This window comes from Carassius gibelio, chromosome B6 (genome assembly GCF_023724105.1).
Source record: "Carassius gibelio isolate Cgi1373 ecotype wild population from Czech Republic chromosome B6, carGib1.2-hapl.c, whole genome shotgun sequence".
In the NCBI taxonomy this organism is placed as follows: Eukaryota; Metazoa; Chordata; class Actinopteri; order Cypriniformes; family Cyprinidae; genus Carassius; species Carassius gibelio.
Window position 1 is genome coordinate 8,427,994 of NC_068401.1, and position 26,601 is coordinate 8,454,594.

The 26,601-nt window shown below is 36.3% G+C and overlaps 1 protein-coding gene across 2 annotated transcripts in view; it reads right to left on the bottom strand.

The window, feature by feature from the left end:
* Nucleotides 1–437: 437 nt before the first annotated feature.
* srgap3 (SLIT-ROBO Rho GTPase activating protein 3) overlaps nucleotides 438–26,601 on the bottom strand; it is an 81,400-nt gene continuing 55,236 nt past the window's right edge. The window contains exons 11-22 of one of the 2 annotated variants that reach the window (XM_052558713.1): nucleotides 23,822–23,849; nucleotides 21,549–21,579; nucleotides 20,471–20,531; nucleotides 19,590–19,667; nucleotides 18,625–18,759; nucleotides 17,855–17,960; nucleotides 16,214–16,441; nucleotides 15,263–15,336; nucleotides 10,984–11,164; nucleotides 8,834–8,983; nucleotides 8,266–8,575; nucleotides 438–5,452 (exon numbers count right to left, since the gene is read on the bottom strand). In XM_052558713.1, the coding sequence (XP_052414673.1) occupies nucleotides 5,015–5,452; nucleotides 8,266–8,575; nucleotides 8,834–8,983; nucleotides 10,984–11,164; nucleotides 15,263–15,336; nucleotides 16,214–16,441; nucleotides 17,855–17,960; nucleotides 18,625–18,759; nucleotides 19,590–19,667; nucleotides 20,471–20,531; nucleotides 21,549–21,579; nucleotides 23,822–23,849 (1,820 nt within the window). In that variant the 3' untranslated portion in view covers nucleotides 438–5,014. Of the gene's footprint in view, nucleotides 5,453–8,265; nucleotides 8,576–8,833; nucleotides 8,984–10,983; nucleotides 11,165–15,262; nucleotides 15,337–16,213; nucleotides 16,442–17,854; nucleotides 17,961–18,624; nucleotides 18,760–19,589; nucleotides 19,668–20,470; nucleotides 20,532–21,548; nucleotides 21,580–22,096; nucleotides 22,200–23,821; nucleotides 23,850–26,601 lie in introns of both variants that reach the window. The other variant, XM_052558712.1, reaches the window with a different exon arrangement.

Here is a 26,601-nt window from a genome sequence, read left to right on the forward strand (position 1 = left end):
AACTGTGCTTCCACACAGACACACATCATCAGCACATCTCCGCTTGAGAAGCGTTTATTAGACGGGGGAAGGGTGGGGTCTCAAAATTAAAGACGAAAGATGCAACATAACGCCAGCAGGGGGCACTCATACTTCATTAAATAAATAACAAACAGTTAATTCTGCCGAAATACATAATAGATGAAACAGTTTTGATGCTATATTAGTGATTGTTTATGTTGTCCAGTAATAAAATGTTTTCATTTGTAATATTTTTTATTTTATTTCTATGTTTTATTGATTTTGGGCTGAATTTTATTCACATTACCGGTAATGTAAGTTTTAATGTGAGAGTTGTGCATAGAATTATGAACACAAGCTTTACATGACACAAGCTTCAACCAATCCATTTCATCTTATATAAAAAAAAAAAAGAAAAAAAGAAGAACACCTTAATGTAAGGTCAAAAGAAAAAGTGTATTTATTTGGACTTAAGAATGGTTCACATCCAAACAGTGGGAGGGTGAAGGGTAACATCACAGGGAGGGTTGGGGGGTAAATCCAACCATTCAAACACTCATTTGAGAACAGCATCACTAGACAAAGTGTTTAGAGGAGGAAAAAACCCAAACGACAGTTTTCACAACCCACTACTACAGACAGACGGCACTTTTGTCCTGTGGAACACAGTGTCCAGAGAAGGAGAAAGCCTATATTTTCTGTTATCTTAGCATACATACAATAAACACCCACTGTGGCATACGTACAATACACGCCCAATGTAGCATACATTCCCAAAACATACTTCAGTAACATCACATACAGTCTATTAAGTACAGGGATGCACCAAGTGCCTTAGTAATCGTGCAAGTACCATACAACATCCTATTATCAGACCAACACGGCCTTAAATACTGCAATGCATTAGCTTGGGTAGAAGATTTAACTTAACAGCAAAAGTATACGCTTTTCACAGCACAACCTTGAGTTCACTGGCAGAGGAGAGATAGACGGAGATGAGTGACACAGCCACGACTATTTTAGTATGTTATGGATGGCAGTTTCTGTAAACTTGATATCATTTATTATCAAACACTGGCTCGTTACATGAGCGCTACTATACAGTATGCTCTAGATGAGCTGTACAACAGATATATGAGAACGTAATGAGCTGACTTTCCAGAGCAGAAGTCTGATACTCAAGTATTCAAATGCATGAAACTCATGACACTCAAAGGCATGATTACAACATGAGTAAAGACAGTGTATGGTTGTGGGTGTCTCAACGTACACTGATTTACGTGATCCTTTGGTGCATGGCTGCTAGTGCAAGCTAGAGTTAAAGAATGACACTCAGACAAGATAGAACATATGAGAAACAGTAAGAAATGTGGTTACATTTGTAACAGACAGCTTCATGTCTGCCAACTGTTTTTATTCTCTCTACCAGCACTGACCAACAGAGGGAGCAGGGACAGGCCATTTAAGGCCACCAGAGGGCAGTATTTGTCTTAGTCCAGATATGTGAAGAATGTTTATCTGGTAAATCCACACTAAACAAGACTGAACTGGTAATGCAAGGGCTCTCACACTTTTATTAATACATTTCCATGACCTTTTTGTCAGAATTGATTACTGGATAAAAATTTATCTTTGTATTTTTGAGGACTATTATTATTATTATTATTATTATTAACAATAAAAAAATAAAGAAAACATTTCATTTTACATTTTTAATTTACATATTTATTTGGAGCCAATTCATTTTTTTCAGTGAGAATAACGGAAATCTCATACTTGTATTTACTAAGGAAAATGGTGATATTTTAAATAATTTTTTAAAGACTTTAGAGGCCCGGAAATATCAGAGAATTATACAATTGAGATGTCCAGGCCTCAAAAGTCATAAAAAGTATTCAGTTTCTATAGTAAGTACAGGTATGGGTTTTCCTGTTATTCTGTAACAATTAATTTTCTATGAACTTGGCAACACTTTATTGCAAATCACAGAAGAATGAACCAAAACGGTCTGATTTATATTGAATTAGGAGTTATGTATAGCAGTATTCTACACAATTTCTTTACTGTAAATTAAACATAAGCCCTCATACAGTACCTTTATTCACTATAGAAATTGCCATTATTTTAATTACTTTGGACACCTGGAAATCTCAATTTTTTTTATGGGTATGCACACGTTTTACTTCAAATCGCAGAAAAATGACCCAAAACTGTCTGTTTTATACACTGAATTATGACTGCAATATTATGCATGTTCTTTACTGTAAACAGAATTCAACGCTCATCCATCCAGATGTAATTATGCAGAAGTGTCATGGCTGAATTCAAATGACCCTCCAGAAATAGATATGTGCCCTAGTAATAGTAAATAATAGCCTTTATGCATATGATAAATTAATGATGCCTATGTGGAAGTGGTATGGTAAGAGACTTTATAAACAAAATTAGAATCACTTCCTGAGATGAGCTGAATCCTCACAGCTACAGACCCGGTTTCAAATCGCTCCCTCTCGGCTAAAAGGTTAACATATTTTAGGACATTGGGAATTGTATCTAGGGAAAGCACCACTGTAAGTCTTCAAACAGTGCTGCTTGCTAAAGAGAAGCACATGCAAGTCAGTCTCCCTCACATGCGGACAGCAGTCCCATGCTGCTACAAAGCTGAGGAATTCAGACAGAAGCTAATTATCAGGCATTTCCAAGTAATTCAAGATGGCAGCAACAGTACATGGAGTCTCAGAAGAGATTTAAATTTTTTTATGCCCCAAATGAAAGCGTACATTAGCATGGCACCAACGAGAAACATAAGACTAACGGAGACAGATCATGTAACAGTTCAAGCATGACATCAAACGCAAATCTAGAGATATTACTAGATTAAAAATAGTGCGTTGTAACAGTACTGTTTTCTTAGAAGAACCATTTTTATGCAATTATTTTTATCCTTACACAAGCATTATGATTGGCACGCGTGAAGTGGCAAATTCCTAGTTAAACCGCAAAGGTATAATCAGCGAAGAAGACGAGATTAAAGCTTTGGGCTCAGCGTGTTTAAGTGGATATCTAGGTCAGTCGGGCAAATTTTGTACATGGCTGGGTATTCCCTCTTCAAGCACAGCTCACGGAGGAGGGGTAATGCTGAAGATGAACCGGAGATGATATGACAGATTGGGGGCAGTGGAGTTTCTCTTGTTGGAGCTGGTTTCTCTAGGCTATTGAATATTTAAATGTGAAGGAGGGATCTGTACCTCATCACAGGGAGTGTGGCATGGATTTACAAATGCATCATTCTTTGCACTAGAAAAGATGCTTTAATTGGCATCCTATATCTTACAAAAAGAAGACTTTATGGTGAATCTTACAAAAGTATGTCCCCAAAAAATAAAGAAAGAAAAAAAAAAGTAATTTTAGGATATTTTTGCATTATTGTATATTTATAATTTATAATTTATGTGTGTTATGATATTATCACATTGAACACTTAGATCGGGAGGAGGGATCTGTCCATAGTCAGAGACAGTGTGGTATGCATTTACAAATGCATTAAATAAAAATTAAAAAAGTTTTTGAGTGAATCCCACAAAAGTATGAATGGATCATGGTAAAAATCAATAGAAAAAAAAAATTACAATATATTTTGAGCTGGAAAATGAGTCCTATAAGAATTTTCTGTTATGATATTATTACTATGACAACTAATACTTTTATTTTCTTTTTTTTCTAATTTTCATCAAAAGTCCCCGGCATGTTTGGTGTAAAATACCCTTCTACTTGGGTAGCTTGTGTGTCATCTGGTAGTAAGTATTAATATTGATATAACGGTTAACAGAGTATATATGGAATACATGTCCAAAGCAGTACTATTTTAAATATGTAAATGATGGATTCTTGCAATAACATAGAGCTCAATGGAATGCCTTAAGGCCACATAACTTTATAAGAGTGAAGCATTTACATGTGTAAATTAGGCATGATGAACTTAGAAAGTTGATGTGATTCAAAAAACACAGAGAAGAAAAAAGTAGAGCACTCTCCAAACTATTATTAATATTAATGGCTCAGACTATTGATTGATTATTTGTTTGCGTCTCGGTTGTACATTTTAAAAGCTGTTCTAGTCTCCCTGCCTGTTCTCTCCTCGGCTGTACAAGATTGACATTTAAAAAGAAATCTACCCAAAATTTATATACAAGTAAAACTACATTTTACCACAGGTTTCATACAATTAGTTGGTATATTGGTTTTCTGCATCTCATATATGTATACAGCTTGGCTATGTTGTTACTTCGATGTATATCGCTTATTCTACAAACGAAAGGCATTACAAGTTCAAGTACAGTATATCTCTATTTACAAAAGCTCAAAGGTAGCTGGCCATGTTAGACAGTCTTTGAGTGACCGTCTGGTTCTATTATATGTACAGTCCAGTTCTGGAGGGCGGGACTTATCACTAATTTTAAAACGGTCCTCCAATGAGAGTTTACGCATTCATTAATAACAGAACTCTTCTGGCCAACCAGTGCAGAGAGAAATAAATGCAAACCACTCGCTTGATCTTGCTCTAAATAAAAATGTGGACAAAGAAGACAAGTTAATAGTAACTCTGAGGTAAAATTAATAATGAAAATAAAATTAATAAAAAATAAAAAAGTGGAACTGATCTTTTTATTCAACCTTCTTTTTATAATAGCATGACATTTACCCTGGATTTGTCTTTTTTTCCCTTGTATTGTAGGATTTTTTTTTTTTTTTTTTTCAAAGAGAGGGCAGGAAATGATGGGAAGAACGCAATGGAATGGGAAAAATCACCTGAGCCAGACTCGACTCACATCATCCACAACCCGGCTCAACAAGCCTAACCACTAGGCCAAAACTCAGCTACATGTCTAGAACTCTCAAAGGCTCAAAAAATAATTCAGAAATGAAATGGCACTCCTGAACTTCCTTCCTGGAATGAGCATCTAGCCCTCAGCAGCGCAGGTAGCTACACCGCACCACGGGCCTGCTGCTGCTGCTACATGGTCCCGGGTTTCTCGCCAGAGTTGGTGGAGGAAGCTGCAGCATTACTTGCGTTGTTTGGAAAGATCTTCTCTGTGGGGGTCACGGCAGGGCTTCCCACCCCAGAGGAGCTGGAGCTGCTGGAGCGGTGCTGTGTGGGCGGGGGTCGCACAGGTCTCATAGGTGGAGGTCTGAGCTGGGCTCCAGCCAGTCTGGCGGACAGCGCCGGTTTAAAGGTGGTCATCATCTCTGTATTGGAGCTGCTGCTGCGTCTCAGGGCCGCGTCCGGGTCTCGGATCATGATGGTGTGTAAGGGGCTCGGAGGCTCTGAGCTCGCAGGGTTCTTGAGCGGTTCTAACGTATCCAGAACAACGTCAGGAGCTTGTTTGGCTGTGTTTTGGCGTTCCAACTCACGGAGCTCATGAAGTGCGGTGTTCATTGTCTTCTCAATATCCTGTAACAAAAAATATTGTTGACTTTTACACAGTGTTTGTTTTAGATTTTTACATTTGATGAAAATTTCCTTAAAAAATATGGACTAAGCTTAAATATATATAGATATATTATTTTTTTATATATATAGGTTTTTTTTTTTTTTTTTAAGTGGCACTGAATTGTACTTAAGACATTTAATATTAAACAAAATGTTCAAGCTTTTTATTCAGAACCTAGTGTAGGTTTTATGTAAACAGGATCCTTCATTTTTTAACAACAATTTTGACAAAATCAAGTAAATTTCTAGATTTTTCTAGATTTTTCCTCTAAAATGAATAAAATACATTTAAATGAATTTAATTTGATGAAAACAACATTTCAAAATATACTAAATGTTCAGGCATTTTATTCATATAATACTTGGTTTGAAAACAAAAAAAACATTAAAAAAATAATGTTCAAGCAAGTTTTTTGTCAACAGTATGTTTTAATTAAAATAATTTATAATTATCACAATGAAGATTTTTCTTGTTATTAAAACCCATTTTTTGTTTAGTTTTGATAATGAGATAAACTGAACAAAGGTAAAATATTAATGAAAACATGCTTTTTTTTTCTTATGCTAAAAATAGCTCTTGGTACTTCATTTGTGATGAGTATTGCTTATATAACAAGTCAAGCATTAGGGATGTGACCACTAATAATGATGATGTGAAAAAAATGATCAATAACTTCAATTTGTTGGTTTCTGCACAGAAAGAATTTATGGAGCTATATGGCCTGAGAAATCTCTCATCTCTCCTGGAAATTCATCTTACTTTCTTCGGAAGCGGTCTAGTATATCACAGAGGCAGATTATGTGTGATATACACACAGTGTCGCTGCTGTCCTGATATAGACTATAAACTCCCTGCTTTCCCGTTCTCTTTCAAGACTGTCCTCTGTCTCGCAGCTGAGCATGCCATAAAAATTTTATGTTCAGAAGATAAAAGGCTCATGAAGACACACGCTCTCTCGCTCTCTCTCTCTCTCTCTCACACACACACACACACACACACAAGTACCTTGCAAGGTCTTATTACTGAGCAGATGTCATCAATAACACCCCCCCACCACCCCCAAACCCATTTAAACACATTTCCCAAACTGCACATCAAGCGGTAATGTTAATCAGATCATGCAGGCCTCACTTATAATGCATTATCAATATACAAAACAACACATTTCTGTCCAACAATATCAGTCATACCTTCATTTTGATGTCTGTATTCACATCAACCATTTTCTTTTCATTAGGTGAGTGTAGACACAAAGGGGCCATTACAAAAGATCATTAACTGTTCTGTGTCACGGACTTCATTATTTAACAGTGCGCAAATGAAACAGATGGATCAGTGCCAGCCTATCCCGTTCATGCTGATATGTGCTTTAGTGCCAGCTCTTTGTTTCTGCTGGACTCAATCTTGCCAGCCTCTGCAGCCTCACAGAATTCAAGGCTAATTGAAAGGCTCAAGAGAAAAACCGAAAAGCTTTCATGACTACAACTTAAGACATTTTGAATCTTTCTGATCTTTGATTTATAAGGGTACAAAATACAAGAAGATTTATAGTACACTTACCAAGAATATTTCAATTTTTGATCTCAGCAATAGCAAACTATGTTTAAAATAATTATTTATCTAAATCACAATGATATAACTGGATTACAGTAATTAATCTAAATATATTTTATGGCTTTTTAGATTAATTAGTGGTGCTTGCTTTTTATTTTTTTGCCCAAACATTTGCGGTGTAAGCCTTCACCGCAAGTGCTATTACTTTTGTAAGAAATTGAAAGCAACGTTTTAGTCATAATGTTTTCATAAAATAATAAAAAATAAAAAGTTATGTTTTTTCATTTTATCATTTGAAACTAAAAATACAGTAAAATATCACATTGTGAAATATTATTACATTTTAAAATAAGCCTTTTTTTCTATACAAATATATTTTGAAATGTAATTATTCCCATAATGTAAAAGCTGAATTGTCAGCAAGCATTTCTCCACCTTAGAGTGTAAAGTTCTAATATAATATATTTCTAATAAACATTTCCAATTAATATCAGTGTTGAAATTGGCTGAGGCATTAATTTCAGAAGTTGAAAACTATAGTAGTTCCCAAAAATATGAAGCAGCACAACTGTTTTCAACACTGAAAATAAGATCGCTTCAGATCGCTTCAGAAGTAGAGAAGTTTGAAATTTAACAGAACTTAAGACGAGAAAGACCAAAAACATTTTTGATTCAATGCGAACAGACAGAGAAAATCCAATGGCTTGAACAGAAGCAACATTAACTGCCCTGGATTCGAACCCATGACCACAGAAGCTCAGAACCAGCGGCTTAACAGAGTGCACCACTGAGTTGCTACACATCCAGCATGAAGCAGAAGAGAGCTTAAGGTCTGAGAATGGGTCTCACAAAAAAGTTTTCTTAGCATTTTAAGCAGCATAATATGGAAAGTTAAGTAAATTGTAATTCAAACTTCTGAGGTACTTCTGAAACGCTGTATTTATGATCTCTACTGATTTTTGTACAGATATGTCAAAAGGATCTAATTACATATTTAGATTTTAAATTGTAATATTATATTTCACAATACTACTATCTTTACTGTACTCTAATCAAAGAAATACAGTCTCGGTGAGTATAACAGACTTCTTTCAAAAATCTTTATGGTTTCAAACTTTTGACCTCCATTGTATACACACACACACACACACAACACTGTGGAATTTAATAAGAATCTAAATGTGCAAGCACACACATACACACACACACACACACACACCTCTGCTAAAGCCTCAGCCTCCAAGGACTTGTGGTCTCCTAGGCTGCTGTGTCTTGTTGCTCCTGGCAGCGGCCTGAGCGGGTGACCCTCAGGATAGACCTTTCTCTCAGGGTAGTTAATGCTGCCTGCACTGCCAAAGGTTCCCAAACGTCTCTTCTCTGGACTCTCTATGTGGCCTCTACTGACTGCCACCTTGTGGGGACTGCTGGGGCAGGCGGCGGCCCGCGGCGGTGTGTCTCGGGCAGGACTGTGAGAGTCGTTGCCACTGCGGCGCCGAGGAATGGCAGACCCATCCGAACGCAACCTAACCCTGCATAAACACACAATGAGATGGTAAAAATCTTAAGTCCAGTCCGTCAATGCTGTTTTTGTTTCAAAGCAGACTGCAAAAAAAAAGAGTCAAAAAAGTTTTGTTAATTATTTGTGCCACAAACAAGATGAGTAATTAAACAAGCTGCGAGGAGAAACAGGACAGGATGAAACACTTTAATGCAGATCATTATTTTTTCCTGAGGATCAAAATATGTGGAATAAAAACAAGCAGAATACTGCATAATCAGCCACTGACCGGCCCATGACCCCGCTGAAGTTGTAATCAGGCGAAGGTTCACAAGGGGACTGCAGATCGTTTTTGGATGAAGCTTTATCGTCCAGTAAAGGTCCACTGCTGGCCTCGCTGTCAGCCTTCTGACTCAGACTGTCAGAGAACGCATCATCCCTAAGGAGACAGACAAAACATCTTCCGGTTACTCTGATGGTACTCTGAAGTACTGCAATTTGATTGGCTGATTAAAATAAAAAAAAGACCAAATTAATTAAAAACATATTTAATAGAATAATAAAAACAGCGAAAATAGAAATAGCTAAAATTGCGGATTATTTAAGTTATTTTAAACTAAGGGTGAAGTAGAGTACTTAAAATGGTAGGCAATTGTTCTGAGGCATTTGGTGTTGTGTATTTAATTAAAACATACCAGTTTGCCTTAAAGTAAAAACATATTGTGAAATGTATTACAATTTAGAATAACTGTATTTTACAATTCAATAAAATTTCCTAAAAGTTGATTTTTAACAACCCTTATTTCAGTTTTCAGTGTAACATGATCTTTCAGAAATCACTCTAATGAACTGATTTGGTGCTCAAGAAACGTTTCTTATTATTACCAAGGTTGGGAAAAGTTGTTTAAAATTGTTTGGGTAAAATTGGTAAGTTGGGTAAAATTGTTTAATATTTTAGTTAATCATGATTAACATAATTTGACGTGTCCTTGCTGAAAAAAAAAGTATTCGTTTCTTTCTGAATTAAAGATCTTTTAGAAAGTCTGACCCCAAACCTTTGAAAGGTAGTCCATATCATTATGTACACCAGGTAAGCTGTCACACACACAGACAAGTTCAAGTACATAAAGCTGGCAATGAAAGAAGCCTCTGCATTACTCTCACTTCACATCTCATTCTCAGAGCCTTGAGCCTGAGCAAGTAAACATCAACTGATCACAGTTTCACATTTTAACATGTTCTCGGGCTGCTTTTACAGTTCTCTTGGGAGACGACAGCAGAAAGTGTTTGGTATTCTGAAGCTGTTGAATGTCACATTCATGAGGAAAAAAAGTCTCAGAAAAAGTCTTTAGCCCAAATGTTTCATTATGCAATCTTTCAGCAATTCATTTTTCTGAGTGCTTTTTAAACACCTTCTAAATAGACTGAAGTACATGCTTGTTGGACCCTTAATTTCAAAACCGTTGCGATTAAGAGGACGCGGATCCTCTCTAACAGTTTTTATTCTTCTAGTATGGCCATCCAGTAGATGTTTAAACATGGATTCAGAAAAAACTCAAAGTCACTAGAAAATTAAAAACAGACTTTTTTATGCTTGTGTCACATGTAAATCAGTTTGGGGTTGAATTTACAGCACAAATAACTACTGTGATACAAGATTTTGGTCATTCCGCACATCCTCTTTTCACTTTGGCATCCTCAATTTTCCTTATTTGTTGCTGTCAAATTTTGCAATATTAGGAACGGAGCTTGGAGCGACCCTTTTAATAATCTCATTCATCAAACTGACACCAGTTAGACCAAAAGAGATAATGAGTATGTCATCATTTTAGTAATTACTGAAACAGCGGTAGGACAGTTAATATAAGCTGATGATATGAATATGATCAACTCAAGGACGCTGCAATTAACTTTTTTTCACTTTCATGTCATCTCAAGACCTCATAAAGCAGAAACAGAGGAGCAGAAAGCCCCTGAACACTTGATCGCCTTACTTTCAACCCACTTTAACCTCAGTGAAGTACGTCATGTCCCATTGCACCCAACAAGCTTTGACATAAATGCATGCCTAGCACATTACGGCACCACTTATGCTTGGTGCTTCAGAAACACAATTAGAATCTTAAAGTGTAAGAAAGGTTCCCTGCCAAAGACATAAGGGCATTCTTTAACTGCCACTCAGTGCTGTTAAATTTTAATTAAAAGTCTAAAGTGTTAATGGAGAGAAATATTTGATTCTCACTTGAGCTATTAAGGAATGAACTGAGGCCAGATGGCCTGGTTGATTAGTCATATATTACCCAGAAGGCAACACTTTCACAAGGCAACATGTATTGAACTGTCCTGTAACTAGTTCCAGGGATATGAAAATAAACACATAAAAAAAACAACAAAAAAAAACACACACAAAACAATATTTAATTAACTGCAGATACTTACAAGTCTTGTACTACTATATACTGGTGAGGTATGAGTCCATCAACCCCGTTGTGTCTGCCCTCCCACCAGTCCTCAGATGCACGATGATACAGCAAAAGGGATGCACCTTTTTTGAAGGACAACTCTCGAGGAGTCCGACCCATGTAATCAAACTTTGCAATAGCTTCGATCTGCTCAACCTCTGCATATGAGAGAGAGGGGGGGGGGGGGGGGGGGGGACAGGGAAAATAGCACTCATTAACATTTTTGCACAGAGAATTATGTCAACAAATTTTCAGAGAGCTTCAAAGGCACTGCAACAGACTCAAAATCTGTCATGCTCCCAGCTGGTTCTCAGCAAAAAACACACACACACACATTCACAACGTGTCTTGGCCAGGCATGGGATGAGAAGTTTCCAGTGACAAGCAATTTGTCTGTCCAAACTAAACGCAGAACTGCTCCATGACAAGGAACGTATTAGAAGTTTTACAAATATAGTTATGTGAGGTAAGATTTTTATTTCAAAGTTGGTGAACTGGACTGCAGAAACCAACCGATTTTATACACAAAAAGTACTGCAAAGTCCATCGTTTGTCATTATTCTCTGAAAACAATAAAGCAAAGCAAAAACTAAAAAAACAACAAAAACAACAACAGCAATGCAAAATGTCATTTTACTACACAAAAGTCCATAGATTAATTGTCATAATTTGCAAAAAAACTAAACAAAAACAAGCCAAACAAACTACTGTATAAGCACATCAAAATAAAACAAAAAAAACAACAACAAAGAACTTTGTTTGGAATGAAGCACATTAACACAAAACAACAAAACAAAAACTAGGTAATTGAAAACAAACAAACAAATGCTTAGTCATTGGACAAAAAGAAACATGGATCTCTGCAATGCACTATTTCAGACTTGCTTCTATACTGAAGAAACACACTGCAATCAGTGTGATCAAGTGTAGTTGCAAGGTTAATTTATTTTTAGGGCAGAATGACAGATGTGACTGATCAGTCAAAAACAACAAAAAATGCTCCTCAACCACATAGCTTAGAAAAACAGGATTGTGCACAGCAAAAGCTTGAATGTGCATTTATTTGTCAAATAGACTGTGATGTATTCAGTATCATACAGACTCAAATTCATCACAAAAGGTCTCAAACATCAGGATATTAGCTCATCTTTTACCCCATCAGGACCACAAAGAAACAGGCACATTTCTAATACAGATGGTCTGCTAACAAATGCACAGTGGACTTTATCTAAATCCAATCAAATCTGCCACCCAGCTTCCATTTAACAAGACCACTGCCATCGCATCACCACAAATCAGTTCATGCTTCAACCCCCAGACGCTGCCAGGGGCAAACAGACAGTGGGGTCATTCAGGGTTAAGGAGATATACAGAGCAAATCATCGTTTGGCAGGAAATCTCCAAGCTGACTAGAAGAAACCAATCAGTTTCATTAGGATCTCCACCCAGGGGTGAAATTAAATACAGGCATGGCACAGAAGTGGAAGGAAAGAGGAAGAATGGAAATCAGCCTTTACAATTCTGTATTTGTCTGATTGTTTCTATTGTGACTGCACCTGATTGGCTGGATTGAAGGCTCAAAATCTGATTGCGATTTCTCAGCATGCACCCAGAGTAATAGGGGTTGCAAAAGTTGCGATAGCGCTGTTTTGGAGCTAAAGCATGTGACTTCAAACAGTCCTAAAGTCCTGCGTAAGGCAGACTGTGGCTGATGAGCTCCTGAGGGAAGACTGATTCCAGATCAGAGCACCAGACAGATCAAAACAGAATGTCAGTGTGGATCACAAACATATACATAAGCATACACAGCATGTGATTTAGCCAGTAACATACTGTTTAAAGCAGTTTATAGAACTATTCCTTTAAAAACATGATTAATGTTTATATTTTATGTTATGGCTCAAAATAAAAATAAATAAATAAAACCAATAAAATGAATTTTGACTATTTTGAAATGGAATACTACCACACTGCTTTTGGTTAGCATACACTGATAGCCTACAGCTTAACCGACAAGACGCAGATTAAATATTGAATGCGATTTATCATGCAGCCCTATATATACACATAATGAGGGAAATATTAATTTGATCCTTGATTTTGATTATTTCACCCACTGAAATGCACATCAATTTCTAACCTTTATATGATGTTTTTTGTCTCTATCCGTTAAAATAAACCAACCATAAAAATTACAGACCCTTAATTTCTTTGTAAGTGGGCAAACTTACAAAATCAACAGGGGATCAAATAAATATTTCCCCTACTGTATGTAATCCACTACACATTTTAGTTGCATGTTTAGAACTTATTATATACAGCACATATTACATACAGAAGACATATTAAAAGTATAGCAGTATGCATTTACAAATATAATACATAATCTCCACAATAAATAATGTTTTTCTCTCACTTTTTGTCTTTGTAGAGGTATGATATGATAGCCTCTCTACTGCCCCCACCAGCTTTGAAGCGCCATTGACATTCATGTGACGTTATCACAGGCTGATTAAGTGCAACATAATGTTGTCTGAAAAATGTCAAACCTAGAGAAATTATCCTGAAGTATACATTTATGATGCAAGACAAGGCTGGTCATACAAACTCAACATGGTGACCACATGAGGGTGCAACCTTTAAAATCTACCTCATTCAATGTGAATGTGCAAGACGTCCGATTCTATAGGTAAAAATCTAGAAGATTAAGAAAATGCAAATGCTTTGTGCTACAAACCAGTGTGTTTATGATTAGGATAACAGAGTATAATAAATTGAAATAATAAGATAACAAAACCAGTTTGCAATATCAAATACTATAAAAGGCTTTTTTATGAATCAAAATGAATAACATGAGAAACACTGACCATGCAAGCTAAAACTGTAGAATTAAAGAATAAAAAATAGCTTGCTACAGTAGGTCTGAATATATAGAAAAATTACAAGTGCACCTTTCAATAGAAAAACAAACTATATTATATTTCTCCTAACCCATTAGTTGAGAGCAGAACCATTTTAGTGAAACTGAAAAACTTCTTGAATGAGCAGCGAGCTGTATGCGAGAGATGGTATCAGCGTTGTGGCTGGTCTTGGGAGTTAGCGAGCGAGAGCAGCTCCATCAATCAGTAAAAGAAGGGAGCGAGCACAGGAAGCCCTGTGAGACCTGTTTACTCACCCTGAACAAAGAGCGTGCAAGAGAGAGGGAGAGGAGAAAACAAAGTGATAAAAGGCAATGGAGGATGCAATTAAGCAGAGGAAAACCAAGGGCTGGAAGAGAGAGATGAAGCGCAAAGATTGCTGAAACCGGGCAGAAAGAGATATTTCCGTCTGTCTTCATTTAATATAGCAACGGAAACATTGCCAGACTATGCTATCATTTACATGTGAGAAATGAAGAGGGTGAAGGGAAGAAAGGAAGGGAGTGAAGAAAAAGCAAACATAATTTTCAAGACCTGGAACCTCATATAAAAGCTTATGAATCTGTGCTGACAGGTTTCAATTTGAGATCATCTTTCTTATCTCCTCATGATAAATCTAAAATTTAAATCTTGCATCCATCCATACATATATATAAACATATATACATATGATTTGTTTTCAGAGAATATATCATACATTAAGTTTTTTTTTATGCTAAAAAATAAAATAAGTTATTCAACACTGGGTAAGAACAATAAATTATTGTAATTATCGTAATATATAACACATTTTGTTTTTCATTTAAATGCATTTTGCTTTAAAGATGGTTAGATATTTTCTGTAAAACACAACAAATACTGAAAGATTTTTTGCAGCACAGTCAAAGTTTTATATTGGCTGTGGTTGTATGAGTTTTTTGATTGTTTTGTGGAAACTGTTTAGATCAAACTGAATATGACCCAGATGTTTTAATGCCAGCTTTGACATCTGATGTCAATTATGTGGTTGACTACACATACACACACCAGCCAGAAAGGTCAGCCAGAGCACAACACAGCAATGCTAATCAACACATCATCTTCAAAATACACAAGGCAAAGCAATTTTTCTGTTTTTTTTAAGAAACAATATGTGGTCATTTTGATTCCTTTCAACCCCAAAGGCTAGCATAAACATCCAATTGTTAATCTATTGGTTAAGTACATGAAAAACCTCAAATGCTGACTTTTGCTTCTGGTCATTTGTGGTCTACTTTACAATTCAATACACAGCATCCTGCCATAAGAGAATGATATGAGCATACACAAAGCACTGAATGAATGCATAAATGCCTGTACCATCATCGCTCGTGTGTGGTTCAGTGCAGTTGTCAGCTTCATCAATGGTGCCTGGTTCACTGTGAGGACTGTCACTGTGTGAATATACACACATAAACAAACACAAAGAGGCAGAGATGTTTAACAATAAACACAATAACTGCACACATAATAATGCCATCATTTGAAAAAAACATGGCAATTACAGTTCTGCAATACCACGCAAACAGTAATCAATTCAGTATTAGAGACACATGAAACAGCAAAGATTGTGGATTAAAATCCACAAGTCACATTTTTATTTCATGGGACAATATCCCACAAGAGACTGTGTGTTACATCGATTTTACCATGGTTAAGAGTCATTAGGCTTGATGTAAGAGTTAAAGCAGAGTAACAAACAGTATTATGAGGTTTATTGCTTTTAAAACAGCATGTTCAATAAATGCACTATCATCATCCAGAAGTCTGAGGTCAGTAATGTTTTTTTTTTTAAAGAGAATAATACTTTTATTTAGCAAGGATGCATTCATTCTATTTTCATCTCAAATAAATACTGTTCTTTTGAAATTTCTATTTGTCAAAGAATCCTATAAAGTATCATAGTTTCAACAATATTAAGCAGAAAAACAACGTTCTGCTTTGATAATAATAGTGTTTCTTGAGCACCAAATCAGCATATAAATAAATGCAGCCTTGCCAAGCATAATGTAATTAATCAGATTAATCTAATTAATCAGAATAGAATTTCAAATAATTTCACCAACACTGTGTCATGTCCCCATGACAATATTTTAAAGCCAAAACTATCTGTCTTATAAGTAGAAATATTGCTTTTAGCTATAGATTACAAAAAAGTCTTCCTACGTTACTCCACTTTGTATGACCTGAGTGCTAAACTCAGCTGGCTCTAATGGAGGAATTATGACATTCTTTATTAACAATAAAATCCAGCTAAAGTCTAGAGCTCACCAGTACTCCTCTCCTCCAGTCATACATTTTTCATAGACAGGGCCATCCAGCTCACGCGGGCTGGGGAAGATGACCTCGTGGTTGATTATGATGGTCTTGATGACCTCATTAACATGAGCCTGACAGGCCACAGGGTCCTGACCATCCGGGATGGGCATCAGAGTGGGTCCAAAACAGATGGCAAGGTTATATGGGTCCATCATGTTCTCATCACTGTACTGGGACAGACTAGAGATGAAGAGACAGTGAAACAGTTCTTAAAGGTGATGCAATGCTGAGGGAATGCAAATCGGTTGAGATGCTACAAATCGATTCAATTATGGGTAGGAGTTTATATGAATGTACTGTATGTCCGAGGGGAACTCGCTGTCTTTACAAAAGTTTAGATAGTATTTTTTCTTTTCATCTTGACTCTGTATAATGCATATTAAAGTTCATAAGTGCAGCCCTGCTTTGTTTACAGCAAAAACCAAGGAAACACTTTAAGCGCCACCTGCTGGCAGATAGTGAATCTGCACCTCTTTCAGCACGTCTGATGTTTCTGTTTCATACAGATTTTTTTCTTTTTTTTGTCAAACCATACTGTTTTTGCTTCAAATTTTGAAATTATACAATCTAATTTATTTTCAAAACTTCTCATGTTGCATGTATTTAGCATCTTTGTTTGGATCATGATTAAAATGCAGTAAATATGTAGAGATTTATTTTATTTGTGTTACTTATTTGATTGGGGGCTTGTTTTAAAATTTCTATTTAATTTTGTTATTTACATTTACATTATATTTGAATTTTGTCATTTAGCAGATGCTTTTATCCAAAGCAACTTACAAATGACGCCAATATAAGCAATCAAAACTAACAAAAGAGCAATGATATACAAAGTGCTATATAAGTATATTATGATAGTGTTTTATTTCAATTTCACAAAGAAACATGCAACATTTAGTCCAAGCTATAATACATTTTGTTCAAAAAAATAGTGAATCGAATCAAATCATGAATCGAATCGTTAGTTGAGTGAATTGGTATATCCCTATTCTTACTCCTGCTGTCTGTTTCAATATATGAATTCATAACTTTGTCCTAGAGAATTCATCTTCATGTACAGTGTATTATCTTTCAGCTCATCTCTCATTGGGAAGTCTCTCGACTGCAGAAGAGGAGTTCAAATGAGTCAGAGAAGTGTGCACCGAGAGCAAATGAAAGGGGGAAGGAAGTCAGAGGGAAAACTCATGATGTGAAATCAAATTCTTTGTTTGGTCTGGGGGAGGGTGAGAACAGGAAGCATCAATAAAAATCCAGGAGAACAGGACAGGTGTAGTACAGTACAGACTGATGGGTTTCTTCTGGCGTAAATATCCTCTAAAGCACTCCTTGACAGACATGGTCATAAATTAAACAAGAAGAGTGGGGGCTGTTGAATAGCTCTTTGTAAATATAATGAACGTCTTTGCTTGTGACTGCTGCTATTCATATCAATGGACACTTACTAGGAGATTTACAGTGTGAAGACAGAGATGTTGGGGAGAAAAGTGTGGTAAAATTACAGATTAGCCTCCCAGTTTTGAGCATGTCTCATGTGTGTTTAAAGTAGTTTAAAGTATGCCACAAAATAACAGCTGTTGAAATTATAAAACTTACTGATTTAGAAAAGCGAACAGGTATCGCATGACGATGATGATGGTACGAGGAAGGGTGACGATGATCTGCTGGATATGGTGGGCTCTTTCCGCAGATGATTCAAGCTCTGAAACATATAAAACAAATTTAAATGTACATTCAAAATGCACACAACTATTGGTAAGACCGATTCATGTTTTTGAAAGAAAACTCAACAAAGCTGCATTAATTTGATGGAAAAATACAGTAAAAACATTCTATTCTATTCGTACTTATATTAAAAAAAAACTACATGTAATTACATCTGTATTTAATTTCTGTAATTAAATTTATAATTACACTGTTGACCCATACTTTACACCTTAACCCACCCTTAAACTTACGCATACCTCCAACCCTCTCCCTAACCTTACCCCTATCCCACCTCAATAGCAGCAAAAGTGTTTTACAATACAATATGAACACAATAAGTACATTGTACTTATTTTTTATGTAAGTACATAGTAGTTAAGGCCACCTAATATAAAATGGGACCACAAAAACTAACGAATTAAAAAATACTAAATGAACATGAATATTTAATTGTTTTATTAATGCTTTACTTTTTTACGTAATTTTTTACCAAAAACAAAATATATGAAACTGACAATCGCTTTGTATTGTAAAATTGCTCAGATAAAGCCAAGCACCAGTAGAAACGTACAACAAATAACAGCAATCTATGGAGTAATATCAGGTTTAATCAATCCAGTGACATTTTGACCGATCCTGCAGCTGAGTTAAACACTCACTGATGGTGGAGATCAAATCCAGGAATCGCTCCTTGGGGAAAATAGGGTTCTCCAGTCCTCTGAAATACAGCTTGAGAACGCCAGCCACAGAGTTGATGTCATGATCGCTCTGATCATCAACCAGTGGGTCCTCACCTGAAATAAATGGTGGGAAAATAGAGATTAAAGGAGAAAAAAAAAAAAAAAAAAAAAAAAAACACACAATCCTAATATATAATCATATATTCTAATTTAAGTAAGTAATAACACAGTTAAATTAAAGGTTTACAAAAGAGGAATTTGTCTTTTTACAAGCGTGATAAAAACACACATTTAAGCACTAGCAGGCAACTTAATAGACTTCATTTTTGGACGCCAATGATTCAATTACCTGTGACACAATATCAAGTTTCCACATTAAAACATAGTTATTTATAAACAACACAGCTGTATAACACCTAATGACTAATAGCTTTATGGTAACATTTGTCTAGTTTATCTTGCATCCCTCTTGTAGCTGAAATATGCACTCATCCTCCATATTTGATGAATTGAGAAAAAAAGATGACAATTGCAGTACAGTATCTGACCAGTTACTCTCGCTGTCCAATCTCTATATTACTATTATCAGAATTTGCTATTTGAATTTACAAAATGGTTTTCTGTTATCATTATAATTCTCTTATTCTTTTTTATTTTCTAGGTAGCAAATGTTTCAGGGGAAATTGAATGATTTTGACTATGGAATAGCCTTAGAAATGGCTTATATAATTTGTCAATATCAAAACCAGGCAGATTATTGTCTACAGTATATCCAAAAACATGAGCTAAATGTATAATCAATTTGTTTCACAGGAAAGCTTTTCTAAAATGAAATCCTGACACCAAGTTAAATTTCCTGATGTTATTTACAAACATATTCACAGTTTGGAAAGTACATAAAAGTAACTGAAAAAATAGTTACAGTTCATCTCTAGGTGCCTAACCTCTTTCAAATGAATTTTTAATATCGTTGACTTCCACTTGAGATCCAGGAACTCGGAATATGCCTTGTTGCTGCAGCCCTGGCACAGGAAAATAAAAAGAAACATGAGTCAAAAACTTGTCAAGGCATGATATTGTTTAAAGGTGGATGCTGCACACTGGTGGTGGTTGAGGAGCGACCCCCCCATATTATTGTAAAGCTCCTTGGGTGTACAGCAATCCACAATAAAGTGCTTTATACAGTAAATGCCTCATTCATTCAGTAATTTATGATACTGCATTATTTCCAGCTCAAAACAAGATGCACACAGGAGGAAATGCAACATTTCCCTCTAAGGGGTCCTTTATTTTTGGCATATATGAGTTTTGCCAAAGAAGTTCCAAACATTTTCAAGATTTCATTGGATCCTGAGGGAACACCTGTGATCTTAACGCAATAATCTCAAAGAAAGAGTAGATTTGGTTCTTGTTAACAATCTTTGAGCCAACAGAGAGAACAGAGTTTATAGCATTATTATTTTCTGCCTTGACATCTATAAAAAACTTATAGTCTCTAGCAGAACAACAAATCATCAACCCACTGCATACTTAGCAGCAAAACCAATGTCATTCTCTAAATTCACTTTATTGACTTCAGCTTTACCCTGACAGATGGACTTTATATGCAACGATTTCCAAAGTATCATGGGATCCCTTAAACTTACAACAGATGAGTCCTTATTCAAATTAGCATCTGTGTCTCTTTCTGGTTGAGTATGTTGAACACTTTCTGAATGATAAGGTGATGTGTTGTTTTTGTAGGAGTTCTCTAATGGTTTCCAGTAGCTCTTGAGTCAGCATGTTTATCTGTAATCGATTGGTGACCTTTCCTTGAACCACTTACCATATAGATTAATGTATCGAATACAGCTCTCCACCACCAGAGGAATGGGTTGACCTGAGTCCTGAAAGACAGCAATCATTACAAAATGGCACCAGTTTTAAAGCTGTTGCTGAGATTTAAAGGGACAGTTCACCAAAAGAATGACAATTCTGCTCAACCAAACCTAACTTTCTTCTTCCGGGAAACAATAAAGGAGGTGTTTTGAAGGAGTAAAACAAAATCGGACTCAATTAACTTAAACCGTATGGACAAAGACCAATTTCAAAGCAGTCATATATGTTTGGAGCATCATTAGAGCAATTAAATGATTACAGAATTGTAATTTTTAGGTGATCTGTCAATTTAAAGGTGCACCTGCTAATTTTTCCCTCATTAAAATGTAAACAGTAAGTACTAAAAATATTATGAAATTATAAAAATAGTATACAATCATGTTTAATATCATGTACAATCCTAATAAATCTTATAAAACCGTTTGTATCTAACATGGAGCTGGTCGCATCTTTGGGCATCCATGCTAAGATCACATGACCAGCTAAAAATTACTTGCTTTATCTCTGTAATCCATATTATTGGACATGTTTTATTGTGAAATATGGATTTGAAGAGTTAAACTTACTTTTTCTAAGCCACTGCTTTGACTGGAGTTTTATCTCTTGTGGGTATACATTATTTAAATTTTCCTGTATGACTAAACAAATATTTTTAACATATCTGTGTGTCATTAGATGCAAAACATTTTTAAATGGGAAAAACTGCTTGGTGCATCTTTAAGTAACAATTTTCTAACTGCTTTAAAAACAGGGGATATATACACAAAACAAAAACAATAATAATAATAAATAAATAAGTATTTTATAATTGTTTTAGTAGAAAATAAAGCAAGGCATTAAGCATATTAAAAGTTCAGCCAAGGCTGCTAGTAGCAACTCATCCGAAGTTCGCTACAGAAAGCTTGTTAAGATTTCTTTTTGAACTCTTGTGGAAAGCAGCAATGACATGTCATTTGTCTAAGCAAATGTATTACAGCCTTATCTGAAGGTAAAGACAGTCAATGCCTGGCCCTATTCTAAAGTACCTGATTGCGGGTACGAGCATTCCGTCTTCCCCTAGGACAAAAAGCAGCGTAGAGCAGAGCAGAGGAGTGAAAGAGGCGAGAAAATCACAGTTAGAGAGGAAGGGATGACAGAATCGTCATGAAGACGACAGTGTCGTGGTGGTGACTGGGTGAAAAAGCATTAGGGCAGCTGCTGGCATGGCTTGAGATGCAGTAAAGGGAAGCATGTGGAGAACCTGATACTCTCCGTTTAATTTTCTCTGTAATTTATGTCTTTTTTTAACAAAATACTTTAAATCTAAGTGGTAATCGACCACTTTATGGCATAAATTAAGCATTAAGGCAGCTCCTTACAAACTAATGGGCCCTACTGAGTCTCTATTTATGCAGGAGGGCATCAGCTGCCACCTTTATCATCTGCATCATCGCCAACCTGGTGAAAGACAGGAAATTATCTGAAGCAAATAGAGGGTGTGAGCGCATGAGTCAGTGAGGAAAAAACAGGCAAGAGCTTCAGCCATTCCTCCAGCCCATCAGGGGGCACTGTTAGCACCAAAGTCAGTGGGTACCTCAATGAAACTCTCCATATTGCCATTAAACAGCTTATGGTTATAGATGGAACGAGGCCTTGGTTTCCGCAATTTCTGTGGTTTCGGGGGAAGGGTTGGGGGTCTGAAGAATGGAGATGGTTAGATGGAACAAAAAACATACACAAAACACCCGATGAATGACCTTAAAACCTACACAGCAAAACCCTTTCCCATCTACACAACTCTTACTTATGTCTCAGCGAAGGAAACAGCCGATAATGAGGGGTTTAAATAAGCAACAGGGATTAATTGTTGTTCTTTAAAAGATCGTAATTACATCCTAATGCTTTTGACCTGAAATGATCCGATAACAGCTGGGGAATTTTCTATTTCCTATAGGAGCACTGAATCAGGTCCTTATTGAAACATTTAGCTATGGAAACATAACTGCTCTTGTGACAGACTAGTAAATTCAATCAAAATCAAACATGACATGGCTCTGTACTTTGGTGGTTACCTGAGGGCACAAGCACAAGCTGTTGTTTATATTTGCTTACATGATTAATCATTAACAGATAAAGGTGAGTTGGATGTTTTCAACAAAACTGAGCAAATACCATTATTTGGATCTTAAACATTCTATGCAACTATGTGAATGCAACTACGCTTCTAGCTACACTAGCATAATTTCATATCAGAGTGCCAACATATGCATTGGTGAAGTGTTCACAGCTGTATTTATAAATACATTTTTAAATAAAGAGCATATGATCATCAATGGCAACATTGGTAGATGTCCTCCAACTGAGAGGTCAGAAGAGGCCTGCATCTGTTTACTAGGAAGGCTCTTATCTAAGCATTCTCCCCGACTGTCAGAGGACATTCTGGATAACCCAGCATGAGCTGAGCCCCTGCCAGTGACAGCTTGAGGACAAGTCCCCTTTTGACCGTCAGGCAATTTTATAAAAAGTTTTATTTGTCCTCTCTTGCCTTTACCCTGGCCTGTTAAGTGTTTTAGAGGTTGTTTTAGCAGCTGAACATGCAGAATATGGAGTGAGAATCATTTCTTCTTAGTCTATAAATGCCACAACAATGATTTGCGACTGTGGTAAAATAACTTTTTCATTAAAAACAATAATCATGGATATGGATAATGAATAATGAATACGGATGAGAGTTATAAAACGGACTGAATCTTATTCTTTTCAATGGCTTAACAAGTGCAGTTGTCTTTAGAGGTAATTTAATTGGACAAAAATCTTGAGAGGCTGAGGTAAAAGAATATTATCCTCACCCTTTAAAATAAATGTTTCAAAAGGGTGTTTTCACAGCTATACAATCTTAACTTTTGAAGGTTCCAAAAGGGGGTTTCAAAGTGATGTCACATACTTGAAGAACCATTCTGGGTTCGTCAAAGAACCTTTCAGTGAACAGTTTTTTGAAAGAACATTTTGTACAATAGAAAGGTTTCATGGATGTTAAAGGTTTTCAAGGGACCATCGATGCCAATAATGTACCTTTATTTTTTAAAGTATACTACAAAAGAAAAGTCCCGCAAAGAACCTTACAGTGAACAGCTCTTTAGATAACCTTTGGTTTCCTAGTGTGTCGAACTTGTTAATTATCTACAGAGCCATTTACAATTGGATTGGCATTTATGCATTGGGAAGGATTCATAGATGGTAAAGTTTCTTCATGGAACCACAGATGCCAACCAAGAACCTTTTGTTTTTGAAAATTTCATTATCAGCAGAGCTTTCTTACCTTGTAGTTCCACATTCAGCTCTTTCTCCTAAAAAAGAGAGAGGAAAGAGGGAGGAGTTAGCAATGTCATTATTAGCATGATCTCATGCTCTGGGTTCTAAAGCTCGGTCAGCGCATACTGAGGGCTATCGTGAGAGTGGCCTGTGCTATTGAAGACGAGATGAATGGGTGAGCAGCCAAACAGCGCTTGAGACAAAAAAACAGAACTGGTCACCGTAGAAACCTCGGAAAGGGCCCTGTGGGGTGTCAGATGGTCACAGAATGAACTAAAGGGGCTAAATGAGCGAGTGTGTGTTTGCATTTGTGGGTATGAGGGTGTGTAAGAGTGAGTGTGCATCAAGGGATTCATTTCACACTGGTGACACTGAGCGATGTCTGTGACGGCTCACTAGGTTCTTTGTCCCAATGTCCAGTGCACTGAAAAGGGTTCCTTGGTATCGCAATCATACAAACAATGAAAATGTATACATGCCCACAAATAAACAGAATGGTCAAAAAGAAAAATGATAATGCAAGAATGTTTCCAAATTATTCAAATGTCAGTTTTTAATTTTAAATTAAATAGTAATAACAATTATTGATAAAAAAAAAAAAAAACACTCAAGAGTGACAATTAGGGTTGGGCGATGTCTACAAATTTGGCATCAGACGATGTCTACAGTGAAACATCGCGATGTACGATGACATCGGCGGGGACGAGTGGGGGAAGTGTTGTGGAGTTAGGGGGTGTGCCTTAAATGTGAATCCTTATCAGGGAAAACAACTAATGATACCTAACACCATGTCTACACCGGATGTGAGTGGTGTGGTGCGACGTGACAAAATACTATAGTACCACTGATCTATAATAGAGATTCATTATATATAGATCAGTCAATACAACTCAGTATAATCAGTGATGTTATCTACACTGGATGCGGCATGGCATGACATCACAAATCCCTGACAGTAAACTGTTGACGCATTCTATTTATATCTAATTTTAAATGATTTTCAACAGTTGCCTTGTTGCGTCCAGTGTAGACTGTCTTTAGCTGATGAAGCGCAGCACTACACGACAACCAGCGCAATATTGTGATGTCTATCAGCCATCCAGCGATGGATGATGACATTGTCTATCAGCCTAACCCAAGTGACAATACAAGTAATAATACAATAATTAAACTATCAAACTAAACTACAGAACTAATTATAATGTTAAGTTTCAGATTTGAATTGAAAATAAATAAATAAAATAAAATATATTTTTGTTTTCTTAGATTTGTTGTAAATAAGTGGGTGGTTATTAAATATTTGCTATTTTTGTTTTATCATATCTCTACCACACTATTGTGCCTGGACAAGGCTTGTAGGTATAGGATTTAGTTTTCTGTTGTGAAATCTGACTACTGAAAATATAAAAGGACACCTCTGCTCAACAAGCTCCACAATTCATGTAAATAAATTATTGTGGAATCCAAAAGCAATAGTGATCATCGATTTTTAAAAAGCAAATAAAACTAATGCAATAAAAAAATAATTCTGTTAAAAAAAAAAGAAAAAGAAAAACCTCCCCAAATTAGCTCTAGTTGTTTCCAATTCTGAATCACCATGTAATGAGGTGGAACCACTAACGTTTCTACATGGGTACTTCAGAGATGTGAAGTGGGCCCTCAAATCATTTAATTTCACTAAATCTGCATATCAAATGGTGTGCTTTCCATGTGCCTTTGCTATGCCCTCTAAAATCATTCGAAAAACTGAAAGGCTTTTGTCTTGCCAGCTGAGGAGTTCAGACTGAAATTGGAAGATTCCAATCCTTTTCAACCATGCTTCTGGACAGTGGTTTGGGAGGGTCTGGTTTACACACAGAACATTTGCAAATCGAGACAGTTATTCTTCCACATTACTTATTTAAATAAGCGTCAGCATTTAAGCCAGGTGGCTGGTGACATGGCAACCCTTGATAACATTAATAGAGAATTAGATGTGCCAAGCTAATTGGCTTAATGAATGGAGGATCAATTAGGTGAATCATTTAAAAACATGGGCGGTACCTGCTGGAACCATATGTGGCAAACTCATGTATATGCACTAACGCACACACCTTGGCCCTAGCCTCGAGTGTCTGGTTCTACTGAGCCGATGAGGTGAAGTGTAAATGAGCAGACAGTCTGGTGAGGAGAAGAGGGCAGGACTGGTCAGCAATCATATACGTGGATGGCTGGACTCAGCTGGGGCATCCCACAGTGTACCGTCATTAGGTTATGAGCTGCTGCACAGGCAGCTGCTGAAATTCCCCTCCAGTGCCACTAGCTGATTGATTGGGCGTAAACTGCCCGTAAATGAAGTGACAAGAGGCCTCGTGGGAGATGAAAGCAGGGTCTTTCTAATCATCTGACAAAAAAAAGGCCTTACACTTAAAGGATTATAGTTAGGGTAAATTTCAACTAAATGTCTATGGCATCTGTGTCCCTCAGTTGGGAAAAACAAAGCATGTTCACACTTATTGCAGCCTAGCTTTTATGTTTTGTTAAATCACTTAAATGGATTATTTATACCCCAAAACACTGTCATAGCCTAACAACATTTCAGTCTTTCTTCAGGCATTTGCTTCAAAAAGGTCTTTGACTACAACATTACTATCTGCCTGAAGAAAATCTTTGGCATTATCTAGAAAGTCTACAAAATCTACCACAGTGTGTGGGACTTTTTTTCACAGTATTAGCTGTGTCTGTACAGTGAAAGGGTAACTGGGTTTATGTTTTAGTTAACTATGATATCAGTTGAAATATTGGACA